Source organism: Microtus oregoni, unplaced genomic scaffold (genome assembly GCF_018167655.1).
Source record: "Microtus oregoni isolate MIOR12 unplaced genomic scaffold, Mior012 000031F_ref0000149, whole genome shotgun sequence".
Taxonomy (NCBI): domain Eukaryota; kingdom Metazoa; phylum Chordata; class Mammalia; order Rodentia; family Cricetidae; genus Microtus; species Microtus oregoni.
Genome location: NW_024543090.1, coordinates 10,873,057 through 10,890,328, shown reverse-complemented (window position 1 = coordinate 10,890,328; position 17,272 = coordinate 10,873,057). Strand labels below are relative to the sequence as shown.

At 36.4% G+C, this 17,272-nt stretch overlaps 1 protein-coding gene across 2 annotated transcripts in view; it reads right to left on the bottom strand.

The window, feature by feature from the left end:
• Slc5a12 (solute carrier family 5 member 12) overlaps nt 1–8,629 on the bottom strand; it is a 44,773-nt gene extending 36,144 nt beyond the window's left edge. For both annotated transcript variants that reach the window (XM_041679216.1, XM_041679217.1), the window contains exons 1-2: nt 8,291–8,629; nt 1,535–1,600 (exon numbers count right to left, since the gene is read on the bottom strand). In XM_041679216.1, coding sequence (XP_041535150.1) covers nt 1,535–1,600; nt 8,291–8,629 — 405 coding nt within the window. The remainder of the gene's footprint in view (nt 1–1,534; nt 1,601–8,290) is intronic.
• Nucleotides 8,630–17,272: the final 8,643 nt, after the last annotated feature.

Sequence of the window (17,272 nt, the reverse complement as noted above, 5' to 3'; positions counted from 1 at the left end):
CCAACTTCAATTTTATTTTAAACTGAATTTCATTATGTAAACCATGTGACTATGCATCCCATGTGAATGTCATGGTTTTAAAATGCAAATGTGGGCTATTAAAGAAGTATCTCTTTTTCACTAATTGCTTATTCAGTGTCAAATGGTCAACCCTGAAAACACACATACAAAGAACATTGTATGGACTGGAAGGGTCGTATTTATGAATACTTGTGTATATACATGTGTATATATGCATGCAATAACATTTAGTGAAAAAAGGCACCATGAATTTGAAGGAGAGTAGAGTAGGTTATATGGAATTGTTTGGAGGGAAGAAAAGAAAGGGAGAAATATATTTAAATTAAAATCTAAAAAAAAAAATATTAGGATAGGAGCCTTATAGTGTGTGCTCTGATGCACTCACTATTTCATGAAATGTTGCTAACAGCTGGAAATGAAATATTATTTGCCTCTATTTTAGATAAACACCCTTCAGGCAGAGTCAGGTTTTAAGAGGGCAGGAAGTTATTTTGTAGCAGAGAGTACTTGGAGGGTATCAGGAAGCAGTGTCTGTGTGCACAGATGAGCTTGGGCAGCTTAAAGAATTCTAAAGCCCATGTGGGGAAAGATTCCAAAAGAAGGAAGTAGGTATATTAATGAAAATTACTGTTGTAGAGCAATTAGGCTTTTATGGTGTGGCTCAGTTTATCAGTTTAGAAACCTAAGCCAGATATAGTCACACATAACTGATCCTAGGACTTGAGATACAGAGGCAGGAGAATTTGCAGCCTGGTTATGTTGGGAGATCTTGTCTCCAAACAGAATAATGACAAAATAACTTACCAGGCTATTCCATAATTAAATCTTTAAAAAGAATGCAATAAGTTTGAAGAAATTTTTTCCCTGTGGTTTCTGACACAATTTGTTTATATTCATTTATGATATATACACAATTTGTATGTATATGTGCATATATGTATGTTTTGTGTGTGTGTTTACTTTTGAGATAAGGTCTCTCCCATTGCCCTGGTTAACATCACTATGTAAAACAGAGTGTCCATGAGCTCAGGGAGATCCACCTACATCTGCCTCACCATGCTGAGATTAAAAACCTGGGTTACCATGCCCAGTTAACAGTTTGTTAGTTGTTAGCCCCAAAAGAGGATTCTATGCTGAGTGGATTCGTCTAAAGATAATTACACATCTTAAAAGTGCTATCTTTATTTATTTTATTTATTTATTTTTTAATTTTTACTTAAAAATTTCCACTTCCTCCCCTCCTCCCATTTCCATCCCCCTCCCCCATACCCCTCCCCCTCCCTCTCCAGTCCAAAGAGCAGTCAGGGTTCCCTGCCCTGTGGGAAGTCCAAGGTCCTCCCCCCTCCATCCATGTCTAGGAAGGTGAGCATGGGAACAGACTAGGTCTTTAGAAGATGAGAGTAACTCTTAGTATCAAAGCTGCCCTTTTATTGAGAGAACCCCCCCCCAATAAACATAACTGAAGCTATTTCTTGTCACCCTCAGTTCCCAAACCTGTCACAGCCCTTCTTACCGTCTGCACAATGTAGATGACCGTTGCTGCATAGCGAACTATCTTGTTGAATCGTAACTGTAAGTACTACAAAACAGAGAAAGACATGCAGTTTTAGGCAAGATATGTGTCTTAGTTTTCCAAGCTGTGAAGAGACACTGTGACCATAGGAAATATTTAATTGGGGCTCGCTTACAGTTTCAGAGGTTTAATCCATAGTCATCATGGTGAGGAGCATGGTGGTATGCAGGCAAACATGGTGTTGGAGAGGAAGTAGCTAAGAGTTTTAGATCCTAATCCTCAGGCAGCAGGAAGAGAGAGCTACTAAGCCTGGTTTGGGTTTTTGAAACCCCAAAACCCACTCCCAGTTACAGTTTCTCTACCAAAATCATATCTTTTAATTCTTCTCAAGTAGCTGCAGTCTCTGATGACTAGGCATTCAGACATATAAGCCTTTGGGAGCCATTCTTATTCAAAACACAAGCAGCAAACATTCTTTTTTTATTTTCTTGGCATTCCTCTGGGTTTATGATGCCATTTTATTGTATATATCCTTGGAAGCAGCAGGAGGGAAAAAAGCATGGATTGCTGAAAGTCAAACATATAATACGGTTCTTCTCACAATAGTCATGGAAGGCAATTGGGATGCTTGTATCAAAATTTAGGTTGTATCATTTTTTATTCAGGGGTTTTCCTGTTTGATATCCTCCCCCTTCATGGAAATTTATCCTTTATATCCCTTCTGCCTACAACTTAGCTTAATTCTTTGTTTCTTCTTTTCTGGAATAATTCTGTAACACTCTCACTGGTCACTATAAAACTAAGGCTTGGAGTGTTCTATTAGTTCATGCCCCCAAAACACACACATTGTATCTCTTAAGAGAGTTCTGATCATACCACTCTCAAAATATCCAGTGATTCTCTATTGATACCAAAACAATGTGTACCTCTCCAGTTTTTTTGCACTGTTGCCTGGCCACACATGTCTATCTCATGTTATACCTGGACCTTCTTAGCATTTATTCTCCATATTGAATTATATTCATTGCTAACCTGGTAATTATTGTTTTTTACATCTTTAATATTTAATTGTATTACTTTCTTCTTCCATTTTTATTCTCTAGTCCCTTCCAGCTACCCTCCTTCAAATCCCTTTTATGTCCCATCAAGTTAATATCCTCTTTTTCTTTGACTATTATTGTTACAAACATATGTGCATGTTTGTACATATGTCTCTGTATGTACAAATATCTATAAGTAACCTGTTGTATCTTTTGCTGTTGTTGTTTGTGCATATGTTTTCAAAGCCGATCATTCTATACTTGGCATCCAATAAGGGGACAATTTCTATTCAGCTGCAATACCTATGAACCACAAGAATTATCTTCATGACAAGATGTTTGTAAAGGTGGTCACCAACAGCTCTTTGGTTTCTTTTTCTACTTTCCAATAATAATTAAAAATGAAAGAGACATTTTGCTCAAATTTAGTTTAAAACCTGTTTTCAATTCTTTTAGTTATCTCTCAGGAAGATTACTCCAATTGGCTTCCCTATTTTTACGTATATATGCTGTCTTCTGAGCTCTGTAGCTCAGATAAACTGTATATTTTTAAAGCCATCAGTCTGCCTTCTTATGTATGGGTATGAGTGGCTTAAAATAGTAGAAATTTATAACCTTTCATTTCTGAAGATAAAAAATTCAAAATGAGTTTCCTCAGAACCAATCATTGTTACAGTGCCACATTCCCACAGAGATGCCTAACAATAAATCCACTTTGAGCTTCTCTGAACTTTTGTTGTCTGTTGATCATCTTTTGTTTCTCTCTCCATCACCCTGGAGTCTTGTGTCTCCTTCTATGGCCTAAAATTATTTTCTCATGCTTGATGCAATATAATTCTACAGCTGATTATATTTTCTCTCCCTTTCAATATATTTTTCACTCACCTGTTGGTTGTCTTTGTTGGATATATAAGCTTTTTAAATTCATTTTACATACCAATCACAGTTCCCCATTTCCTCAACTTACCCCCATCTACTCCTCAGAAAAGAAAAGGCCTCCCATGGGGAGTCAACAAAGCCTAATATATTCAGTTGAGGAAAGACCAAGCCCCCCACTGACTTCCTGCATCAAGACTGAGCAAGAAAAAGAGATATATCCATTTAATCTTGCATCCTCTTCAGCTTTCAGGACCCAGATCCAATTCATGAAAGGAACCTCATACCTATACCACACTTTCAAACAGACACTCAATGTATCTCTTTTGATCTCTTTTGATATTGTTTTAAAAATATCTTTCCTCTATATTTTGGGTGATAGACTCCTAGTTAGCCCAATTGCTTCAGAAGTCAAAACCCTAAAATCATTTTCGTCATTCATCTAGAATATGTCCCTATAACATAAACCACATAAAACATGTCATTTTTCATTCAAGTAGCATAATGACCTATCTACAAAGATTAAAAGCTAATTCCTCCATAGATTGAATGAAAATCCTCATAATATAGAGTGAGACTTTATCTGATATTAAATATCCATTTAAGGTAATTAGTTTATAATATCACTTTTGCTAAAGTAATATTCCATAATATTTAAATATAATACTATCAAAATAATTCCACAGACTCTAATACAAAGAAAAAACTACTACAAGTGTTCGGAGATCACTGTTCAAGACATTATAACCTATGTACTTTTTTATGAAAACTTAGGAGTAAGAAATTTAAAGGTCATCCAATATAAGAAACTGGCAATAATGATTGAATATGGAAAGTACTTTAAAAATTTTAAGAGTAAATAATAGGCTGGGCTTATTAGAACAGAAAAAGAAAAAGGAAAATAAGTTAAACTAAGTGAAGATACCATGAAAAGTCTAATTATAAACCATAAAACAAGAGATAATGAAAATGTATGCTATTGAAATTGAGCTAATTCTAATTTATAACATATGGTCAAAAGTAAATTCTATGCTTTCACATGGGTATTTCATCCCAAGATTCAGAGTTTCATCTTGAAATCCCACTGTGTATCAAAGCATCCAACTCACTGGCTATTAAAATATACATACATACATATATATATACATATATATACATGTATATATGTATTGCTATATTGTACCATATTGAAAAATAGACCCCATCCAGTCTATGGGGCATTTGGTTGATTAATGATTGATGAGGGAAAAACTGGACCCCTAGAGATAGTGCAACCCTTGGAAAGGTGGTCCTGGGTTGAATAAAAAAGCAGCCTTTGAAAGTCTTGTAACTAGAATGTCTTCATGGTCTCTGCTTCAGTTCCTACCTCAGGTTCCTGCCTGGAGTTCCTGCTTGAGTTTCCTTCTATGATGAATTGTGACTCAAGATGAAATGAACACTTTCCTTCCCAAGATGCTTTTGGACAGTGTTGTATCACAGCAACTGAAAGCAAACTAGAATACCCATCCAAAAAGTGATGGGTTCAAAACTCAAGAATAACTATCCTTCATCACTCTTGAGGATAATGGCTATTCCTCCATTCTTTCTCCAGGTTCCCATATAGCTCTAATCAAGTGGAAGATTGGTGGCTTGAGGTATCAGATGGCCTACACTACATGCATATCTGGACGTGGGAAGTCAGTTAGCTTACCCCTGTTCTTTTTGAGTCCAATCATGCCACAGAGTTAACCAGTCTATTTCATCTTGCTTGCTTGCATAGCAATATCATGGCAGCATTCCCAGGAGCAAAACACAGAAGATGTAAATTTCATGAGATCTATAATCCAAACTCACTAATTGTTTGAAATTTTTAATCATCACTGAAGGACTATGGCCAGTTTAAGAGTGGTGCGCATGACTCTGGCAGACCTTCTTCTCCCCAGTTCCCTTTGCCTTGATTAAAAAAAACAACTTTTAGATTACATTTCTTAAGCTAGTCCCCAAGGTCCATTCCCTCATTTAGCCACTTCCTCCCTCTGAGTCTAACTACCAAGGTCCAGCTAACAAAGTATTAAAGTTCACCAATAAAAGGCTCTGAAGAAGGATGCATAAAAGAAATCCCACACCAGCTCAGAATTGAGAAATAGACGGTTATTTATTTAGGGGTAGACTCACAATTCAGAATCCTCTGCTGGTGCGGAGATCAGAAACCGAATCCCACAGCGGGTAACTACTGGTTGTAGGACTTCCTACAGCAAGGCTCCCTTTGGCTCACCTAATTAACATGCCCAATTAAAATTAAACACCTCATCCCAACATGGGGTTTCCACTTGTACCTTTATAAACTACAATTTTCCTATGTGTCATCTCTGTCTTTCCAGAGGCAGTCTTTTGTCCTCTGTGACAAATACCCCTCTGTCCTTTCTCTGGTTCCCCTTTTTTCTCCATCTTCTTCTATATCCTGTGTTTGTCTCTTATTCCCTGCCCTATGTTCCTCTGAAACAAATAAATCTCCTTTGTGCTGAGAACTTGGTCCTGGGTGTCCTGAGCCAACACTTTTCCTTTAAGTTAAAGCAAATGACAAAGCAGACTGGTGTTCAAGGAGCGCAATGTAATGTCCACTTATTTCCATTTTTCATACCTGAAAAAAACCCTTAAAGTAATATATTTTACTGTATAATGGGATATAAATAAAGACACCCCAAATACCACAGCGTTAAAAGTAGGGGACAATGAAAAAATTAAGAATGTTAATATAGCATTCTAGTCCAAATATATATAAAAAAAATCCACATAAAATCTCATCCATCTCATCCACTGTAGAAATCCTTCAAGGCAGAAGTTATTACAATACAATATAAAGTGCTTAAGAAATTTTCCTATCATGCAGCTAGTATGTGGCAGAACTAGCATTCAAAGCCAAGTAGGCTTATATTAGAGTTTGCGGCATTACCTCTAGGCCATACCGCCAATTCTTGTGAAGCACGGATCAATCCCAAAATAACCTCATGGGTATTTAAATAATCGTCATGTTCTCCTGTACAAGGGTTTTAAAGCATCCTAGACTAACAGTAGTACTTTTAAAACAGGTTTGTATCTAAATTTAACACGGAAATTTGAAAGGAGTCTTAAATCTCTTCAGTTATGTGTTTGCAGTTTGTTTAATTGCCTTTCACTTTACCAAAATTAGTTACAAATTACAAGCATTGGAGAAGATAGGTTGCTCCATGTGAGCACACTGTTCAATCATTTTAAAGTAAACGCAGAACCTTTGATAATCTAACTCTGTGTTTCCATGGCCACATTCACTCAAATTTGGCTCCAAAACAAGTTATCCCTTATTCCTTGAGGTGAGTGCTGTGATTTTTGTGCCAACAAAGACTGGATGTGTTAATACAGGTAAAATACTTCCAATAGTACTTAGCTCACACTAAATACTCTATATATGATCCTGTGTTATGTTTTATGTATTTATTGTTTGTCTCCTTTGCATGAAATTGGCTCCACGAGGGCAGGCAATTTGTTTAACGCATGTCCTCAAACCTTGACGGTGTACACAAGCTGAGTAAATGCTTTATGAGTATTTCTGGAATGAATGGCTGATCATAGCACATATTTCAAGAAGAAATACAGACATAGAGCTGAGAATGTCAAAAATATTTCTAGAGCAAAACTAGAAAACTCCAGCTACATCTTCTTTAGTCAAATGTTCACATATGGATGGGAAAATTTATTCTCAAATACACATTAGTATTTAATGGCATGTGTGCACAGTTTTAGAGCTAATCATAAATTTAACCATTATCTCTTGAATTTGTGACTCATACTGAGCCTGCTGAATTGTCCAACTATGATTAATTTCTCAGCATCAGGATAATTAATGTAGAACATTTGGGATATGATGGACTCTCTGTATGTCTTAAGACCTTCTTTAAAGTATTCATTTGCCTAAATGGCTTTGGAAGGCTAGAGAAACTCTTTATGATAATTTATCTCACTGATTTTTAAACAAGTTTTTTTTATAAGTCTTCTGTTGTAACTTTCAGAGTTTTCATTGGCAATGAAATTCTATGGTGTGGTTGTTGTTTTTCACACAAAACTGCATTTTTATTAACCTTAAATACTGAGCATGGAAATTCAATTTTGAATATGTTGATTTTCTTGAGTATTGCTTCAAAACCAAAATTCCATGGTCTTATTTCCCACTCATTACAATGATTTACATATCTTTATCTTTAAGGAATTCCTTCCTACAAAAATATTTCTCTCTTTTCCAAAATATTTCTAATTGATTCTTAAAACTGAAGTGCAGTAACAATTACCACTAGAGATCTACTGTTTAATAAACAGCCCATAGAAAAGAACATATACAAATTAGCTTCTCAGTAGACTTTTGTCTAGTGTTAAAAAATACCTAACTTACCCACTAGATCTCAGTTTTCTCAGCTGACAAATTATAACTCTAATAGCATTGTTCTATTTGCCTTTCAGAACAATCAAGCTAATGATAATAAAGATAATGTCTCTTTATTACCTCTCACTAACTAAATATAAGTATTATAAATATAAATATTTCCCACTTTTTCAGAACATATTTTATATATTTGTTCTCATTAAATCATGGAAATAACCAGTCAGAGTAACACTATTAGCTGCCTTCTACAGAGTGTCAAAGCACAGTACCCTCACCCATAGTAAATATTCTTGCTTTTAGCAATGTGAAGTTGCCTTGAAAATATCCCATTATTGATGTCAAGATGATATGCACTAATGAAACAACAAAAAGTTAAGGAAAAGAAAGACCCTTGAAGTGGAAGTGGCATCTCCAAAGGTACTGGAGAGGCATGAAATGGTCTCTTACCTCATAGGTGCTTGTGATGCCAGATCTGTAGAACACAGGAAGAAAGAGTTCAGATGTGAAGAGGACCACAAATGCGTATGAAATGATGAAAAGGAGGAAGGATGCCCCAAAGCGGTAGACTTCAGCAGGAGTCCCCAGGACAGTGACAGCTGACATGAAGCTGGCTGTCAGAGACAAAGCTACTGGGCCAAAGCTCATTTGCCTCCCGCCGACCAAGAATTCCCGAGATGTTGCTTTTTTTCTCTCCTTTATGGCAAAAAACACACCAATTCCAGAGGAAATGACAAAGAGGCCTGCAAACACAACATAATCCCAAGCTTCAAAGTTCTTCACTTCCATGCCTGGAAGCAGAAGACGATAGTCTCTTGCAAGCAGGTCTCAGGGAGATGTTTCCAACAGCAGATGCTCTCTTGAGAGGGAAGAATGTGATTCCCTGAAGGGTTTAAGGCTCATCGACACATGTGTAAATTTTCAGATACCAAATTGTCCTCAAAGTTCTCGAAAGTTGGCTGTAAGAAATAATCGGTGGTGGCACTGGTCCCAGAGGGAAAATGAGAACTGCAAAGGTGACTGATCACAAGCTGGCTGCTGCTACCCTCCTGCAACATATGCCAAAGAAGGACTTCAGATGTGTTCTCAAGTTAACTGCTGGGGGTAGAGGGAGTTGGTTTGCCAGCTAGCATGCTTTTTTATCTCCTAGATATTTTCAAATAAAAGTTAAATATTATTAGGGAACAGGGAAGTGATAAAATGTGACTGCTTCAGCATTTCTCTTTCCTGAAGTGGAATCTGAAAATGCAAACGCCACTGCCCGTGGCATCTGCCTCCTGACTAAGGCAGTGTGGAGTGTTCATACCTATAACTGCCTGCACAGTGCGGTGGAGGGTAAAGAGCAAAAACTAGCAACCCAGAGACCTTTGCTCACGTCGTGGCTCAATCACAACTGAGTTACTGTTAACAAAGCATTTCATCTCCCTGGGCTTTCCTTGGAATACTGGGATAAACCAGCCTGAGACCTTGAATCTCAAACTTCCTGACCTTGGCATTTACAATTGAAAACGTCTAAACATAATCCCTTAATTTTATTTAGATAAATTAGATAAAAAAAATTCTCACTTGATTCTTAGGCTCAAAAAAAATGAATTTACCAGTAACTGATAAGTTGCTAGCACTTAATTTTCTCCATCACGCCTCCATTTCCACTTGTTTACTATACTTATATCCAAAGGCTAAGTTAGTGTTAGGAGCAAGAGAGGTTAAGAAAGATGAAGTAGGAGATTCCTGCCTCTACTCTGTGTAGACTCACGAGCAACTGGAAGCATCTCTAGGAGGACGTTTGTGAGAGATTCTCTGTTTGGTCACACGTCTTCTCTGTGTGACCATCCCTACAAAGCCTTTCTGATATACAAGATCTAATTCTGTCTCCTCAGCTTTGTAGCCTCACTGACCTTTCTGGTTCAATTCTCTAAAACTCCCTTAGTTCTTGCTTCATACCCTGATATTTTCTAACCTAGTTTCAGCAATCTCTGCCCACCCCAGCCTGATTGTGTGTGCTAAGAAGTCTGATACTACAAATGACTATCTTCCTAGAAACTGACTTCTTTAACTACAAGCCATTATAGAAAGTAGTCAAAAACCAAAAGATAAAATTTTAAATTATCTATGATGTTCAAAGACACTTTCTATCAAACAGAAGAAACTCTTTTTTGCTTGGTTTGTTAGCTGGTTTTTTGAGACAGAGTTTCTCTGAGTAGCCCTGACTGTCCTGGAATTCACTTTGTTGACCAGGTTGGACTTGAACTTGGAGATTCACCTGCCTCTTCCTCTCAAGATCTGGGATTAAAGGTATGTACCACTACCATTGGGCCAGAAGAAACTCTCAATTTTGCTTTTGGATGACTGAGCAAGTCTTTATTATTGATTATGATTATTAGTTCCAGGTAGGAACTGGTATTCTCATTTCTTAATTCTCTTTTGGAACCTCTGTTAGATATGAGAATATTATGACAGCACTTACAAGAAATATGAAGACCTCTTAACCCACATTAGCCTCTTTGGGTTCAATTATTTAAACTTTTCCCTCTATTTGTACGGTTGATGGCATTGTTATAAATGGGACACCGTGGCACAGCCATATCTGATGGGAAAAGCAAAAGTTCTGAAGCCAGTACAGCTGCTTGGCAAAGATCCCATAAAGCTGAGTCGTATGATGGCCATCATGCAAGTTTTGTTTTTGATCTCCACGTGATACATGGTAGGAGGGCTTTTAATATTTATACAACTTGAGTATATTGAACTGATAGAAAATTTCTTAAGGATCATGGACGCCTTCTCCTGGAAGAACTGCTTCTAAGCTTCCCCGGGAAAATCCGGAGCATACTCCTCCTGCTTTTAAGGAGATACCTTTATCTACTTGGAAGTCTTATGCCTTGGAAGTTGTGACATACACAAAGAAACCGGAGACCACTTTATGAGGCTCTGAGATATTCTTAAAAGCATCTTCCCCTACACTTACTCAGGAACAAGATAATCAATACAAAGTAAACTTAAAAAGGTCAGTACTGTTCGGTGGGATAGAGAACTTGGTCACAGATCAGATTGCAAACGTTTTCCCACTAAATACTCAGGCGATTACATGGCATATACAGCAACAAAGTTAGATTAGCTGAAATTACCTCAGCCCTACATAGAGATTTATATTGGTGGGGAAAGAATATCATAGAAAGACAAAAAAAGAAGAGTAAGAAAATTCCACTCATAGACAGCCACTGTGCTGTAATATAACAAGAAGCAAAAGAGTGCCAGGATTACACATATAAAAAATTATATAAAGATATACAATGTAAAACATTATATTATACCTGAAGCTAAACAACTACTGCAACAATTGGCCTGAGGACTCTACTTGGGCACTCTAACCATCAAGAGTTAATAATACACTGCTTGGGGCATGGCAATCTGTCCTGGCTGGCTTGGAGATTTTCTTTCTGTCTAAGCCACAAGAACTGCCAGCCTGAGAACAAGCTATCATATACCTCTAGACTCTGAAAAATTGGGTTATGAGGTTAGTGAGTAAAAATGATTATAGAATATAATGCTGTTTATTAATGGTGACTAAATAAGGGGAAATGATTGTATAAGGTAACTCTGTTCTGTCACAATTCATCAGTGATGACAAAATCTCTAATCCCAGATGTTCAAGAAAAAGGTTAGATCTGTGTTTTGTAACGACATGAATCTATACGTGCTTACTGAATTCTATATAAATAAAGAAGCATTCTGACTGTCAGTCAACCTGGTTTAAGATTCTCACAGTCTCATCTTTCTTCACCTACTCCTTGCCTCCTCTCTGCAACGTGTCAATCACCAGTGCCTGCCCCCAGAAACACTGACTCTTTACTATCTTTACCTTGATCTACACTTTTAATTATGTGTATCATGAAGTATGGGCATTTTTTTCTTATTTCCTTTAATTTATTCAGCTTTGCAGATACTGGACATTTACAACCTGAAAGTTTGTGGTAATCCCGTCTCAAGTATTCCAGCCCTGCTCTTTTTTTTCTTACACTGTAAATTTGGTTTTTATCCATAAAACATTTTAAAATAATTACCTCACTATTTGAAGCTTTTCTAATCATGACACCCACTGTGGTGCTCTGTGATCAGGAAGCTTTACATTATTGCTATAATTGCACAGTGAACATGGTGATTGTACATGCTGTGGCTGAGCCTCTCTGTATAAATATGTTACAATGACTCATAAGTGTTCCACTAAGAGAGTCACATAGCTTTCTCATTAAATCACTACTACAAGGTGAAACTCTTAAGGAAAATTAAAATTCCTATGAAGGTGAACATTAGAAATAAAAGCAACCTTCAAGCTCAAGTAGAGAAAGCTGTAGTGGTATGGATAGGCAAACTAGCCACAACATTCCCTTAATCTTAACCTTAGAAGAGATTCTGCTCTTTTTACTTCTATGAGGCCTGGTCTAGAGACACTACAGAAGAAAAAAAATGATCTAGCTAAGATTATTTTATAGGGTTTAAGAAAGAACGCCATTTCAACACATAAAAGCTCATGATTACACCAGCAACTGGTCATGTAGAAGTTGCAGTAAATTATTCAGAAGATCTATTCAAATTAATGGAGGAAGATGGCTCCACTAGATAATAGGTTTTTCAGGCAAATGAGTAACTTACTATTACATTAAGAAATTACCCACAACATTAATGGCCAGAGAATAAAGACTGATGCTTGGCTTCAAAAAGAAAAGCTAAGTCTCTTGTCAAGGACTAGTGTTTCTTTAAGTGGAAATCAATGCCAATTTACCATTCTGAATACCCCTAGGCATCTAAGTATGCCCTAAATGAAATAATAATAGTTTGATAACTACACATCTATGTTATAGCGTGATTCACTGACTTTAAACCAACTGATAAGCAAATGATCCTTATATAAATATTACTATACATTCACAATATACCTGGCCACCCAAGATGATGAAAATGGTAAATATGCTCAATGCTTTTTTATGTCTGCTGATAATAACCATCATTCTTCAGCCCATGGACCAAGGAATAATTTTAATTTTCAAGTCATATTATTTAATAAACACTTTTGATAAGACTAGCTTCCACACATACTGATTCCTCTGACAGATGTGGACAAAAGAAATTGAAAACTTGAAGGATTCACTTTTTTAAATGCTAATAAGAATATTATTGATTACTGGGACAAAGTCAAACATGAAAATTAACAAAAGTTTAGAAAAAGTTGATCCCAAATGATTTTGACTATTTAAGATTTCAATGGATAAATTAATGGCAAATATGGTAGAAATGGCATAAAAGCCATAGTTAGAAATGAAGTAAGGGGATATGACTCAATTGTTGAAATCGCATGGTAAAACCTGAACTCGTGATGCTGTCTTTGGTGGAGAAATAAGCTGCTTATTTGTTTGTTTGTTTGATTTTAGGTAAAATCTACTACCAGTAAAGGTGTTGTTAATGTTATTGATGCAAGAAAAATATTTATAATAGATTTATAATATTATAACCTTTGTTACCAAACTTGTATTAATGCATGATGACATTGGCTCCAATTTTGAAATTTCTACTGTGAAAAAAGTAAAATACTACCAAACCCTGTGGTGTGAAAAGAAAGGTCTTTCATGGAAAAGGGAATTAGTCTACTTAGCAATACTCACTGTTCTTTTATCTTAAACTGCTGCCACAGACACCCCAACCTTCAGCAAGCACCACTGATTAGTTGTCATTAACTTTAAGGCAAGATGGTGCTTCACAAGTAAAAGCTTATGATTTTCTCAAGGCTTTGATAATCTATTACCATGTTATCAATTGTCCTGGCTAGTTTGTTTCAGTTTGATTCAATCTAAAGTCATCTGAGAGAAGGGAACTTCAATTGAGAAAAATGCTTCTGTAAGATCAGACTGTATACAGCAAACTTGTAGGACATTTTTAAATTAGTTATTGATGGGACAAGGCTCATCACACTGTGGGCAAGGACACCCATGGGCTGATGGTCCTGAGTTCTATAAGAAAGCAAGCTTAAAAAGCCAGTAAGCAGCTCACCATCATAGCCTCAGCATTAGCTCCTGCTTCCAGGTGCCGGACTGGTTTGAGTTCCTGCTTTGCCTTCCCTTGAAAGGCTATGGTTTAGGATATATAAGCCAAATAAACCTGCTCCTCCCCAAATTGTTTTTGGTCTTGGTGTTTCATCATAAAAATAGTAACCCTAACAATGACAATCAGTGAGGTATTTTTATCCATATATATATATATATATATATATATATATACACACAATAAGATACCCCCCAACCATGGTGGAATTCATGTAATTGCCTTCGCCGCTGCCACTACTTTCTTGTAGTGGTTTGGTACCACATCCCTACCATGTTCAAGATGTGCCTTTATTTTGACTTTGCTGCAAACCTTCCTTGTGGTGGTCTCAGCAGAAAATCAGAACCCTGTTTGACTTTCAGAGATCAGACTTCTTTGTTTAATATTAACATTGGTAGTGTTAATCTTCAATCTACAAGACTAGTAAACACTTTGTAAGAGACAGCGAATTCTGGTTCAAAACATGGCCATTACATCAAAGAGGTCCAAGGTTAAGTGCTGCAGACTTGTAACTAAAGAATCATGGGGCACTGATAATTAAACTAAATCCAGAAACACTATTATCCATGTGAATCCTGTTAGTTTCGGGTTGCAAAGTGGTTACTCAGGATGTGAATATTGCTTCAACAAAAAGAGTATACTGCTTTTAATATATCATTGCTTATAACTACGACATCAATCTATTAGTCTAGTATTCTGCTCTTTTTCTACATTGTTACCAATTTTTACATTTGGTAGCATTTAATATTCTCACACTCTCTTCCTGTTCTCTGTTAAAATTTATTTCACGCAAGATTTATCCAGTTTGTAAGTCACAGGATCATGTTTTAATAACTTTTCAGGAGAAATAAAACAACTCTTAAATTCAGTAGCATATTCTTATGTCAAAAAGTTCATGTGGGAAGATGGGAAATATACCACTTTGCCATGAAGAAAACCAAGCGTTTTCTCACCGTGCTCCAGCAGTCTTAAATGCAAACATCTGTGACAATAAACATTTATTTATCACATTAAAAGGCAGATTTCAGAGTTCCCATATTAAGAGACACAAAGAACAGTATTAAACATTACAGCAAACTAATGACAGAAGAATCCTATCGTTAATATTAGGACTTTAAAAAAAAACTATCTAGATGAAAGGGCCATTGGGCATGAGGAACAAGGTCTCTTTCTCCTCAACCCTAGGATCTTTAGCAATTCCTCAACAGCTGAAAAGAAAGGTGGAGCCAACAGCATGGCCTACTGTTGATCTAATTTGCTAAATCAAGAAAAAGGGAAATTTTTGTTAGGTTTTGGCATATAGACATGAAAATAGAATTTCTGAATTGAACCTCAAGAGAGAAAGGAGTTTACTGTTGCTGGTATTTACATTTATTTTATTTTAGTCCTTATGTAGCTATAAAAATGTGTAAAATCATTTATTTTTACAACATTTGATTATAAGAGCCTATCATAATCTTTATGTCTGGCAATGTTTGTTCTATAAAATCATAAAAACAAATATTTGTAATGTATACAACTATTTTACTCTCTTGACAGAGGTTCTCTGTGTGTAATTTTATTTGTATTTCTCAATAACTTTAGTTATTTGCTTTCTCAGATATTAATATAGATACTCTTGCTTGGTTTTGATTCATTTGCTTATAATGTCTTTTTCCACATCCTTTCAGTTTCCAGCTATATTTCTGTTTGTCAATGAGATGACTACAACCAAGTCTCTACTGTACGGGACAATCAACATCTTTGATCTCATGCCTTACACGTTCTCAGGTCAGCAATCTCACTAATCAGTACAGGAACTTTACAAGTTGACGAGAAATTCCTAGACACAGGGAAATGCAAGGAACTTTGAGACCTAGAAAAATACTGAGATGGAAGCCTCTCGAAGTTCCCTGAATTTCCCAGTATTGTTTCCTGAGTTTCTAGTTCTTCCCGTTCCTCTTTTCCTGCTCACTTTTATGTTGTCAGCTGCAATATGTGTGTGCTGAGAAAGTGTGTAAACCTGGTTCATTCTCCAAGATATCCACAATTGGATAGGAATATGGAGAAGAAATGTAGAAGGCCCATTGCAAGCAAAGACATCTTGGAATTTATTATTCATTACACAAACTTTATGTACTGACTATGAGAAGTCACACTAGATAGGACTACCCTCGGCAAACAGTTCATGATGTCACTTGTCAGGCAATGGAAGGGCAGAATTGATTGACGTCCTGCCACTGCCTCGGACTACCTTGTAGGCCATTGATGAGGTCATCTATTTCTAATCACAGAGGTTTACAGAACATTCTCACATTGTAACACCTATTCTCTGAACAAGTTTGCATTTGGGAAAAACTGGGAAAGAATTAGCACATCCTCTAAGATCCTGCAGAAGCCCCACCCCATCCCTCTGTATGTAGCATTCCCACACAGAAATAAGAGCACCCCACACTGCTGTTGGTCTGTGCTTTGATGTTTGGATTTCGGCCTATAAGGTATGTTCATTTCCATTCACTAAATAATGAAAATCTCCCATGTGCCTGTTTGGTTAAAGGCAATATCAACATTGACAGAAATAAAAACCAGGAGAAACTAGGGCTGCTTAGATAAGGAAAGAAACAGAAACTACTACTTTTACTTTTCTTCAGGTGTTAAGTTGTAACTTTCCACGTGGTTTGCCTGTAAGGATCAGCTGACAATGTTTCATCTGGAAAGGAACAATATGACTCTTAGGAAGTCACTCTGTGTACTACTCTGACATGTTTATACCTCTAGCAAGAAACTTACGTGTCCTGTAAAACTGATAGAGGACCATGAAGGGTAGTTGTGAATGTTAAATAAGAGATGCTTTTTAAATAGCTAGGATAGGATAAACAGTAAGAACATAGAAAAGACCGAGTAAGTGGTATCATCATAAGATAAACAGAGGATGTGAGGTTTATAAATGTTTCCCCTCTCAAACAAAACTTCATCTCAATTAAACTTTTAATGTTTTCTTGGCAATTCATCTATAGCTAACTAAGCCTATTTTTCTTCCAGTTAGAAGTTTAATTTTGAACTTTGGCTTTTGTTAATTATTGCTTTATCTGGTGATAGATGTTATTGCTTATCTGTACCAAAGTGCACCGGACAAAAGCATGAGATATAAATAGCTTCTTCTGTGTGTTTAGGAAAGATAAAACTCACTCCATGATTCAATTGAGAATACTGAGTCATTTACTTTTTTGAGGGGAAATTGAAAACATTCTCAAGAATACTTAAGACATGAAACATCATGAATGAATGTATTCTGGAAGTTGATTTCCCAATGTGTGTTCACAAGGAACTAAACACTCATTGAGGGGCCACATTAAGAAA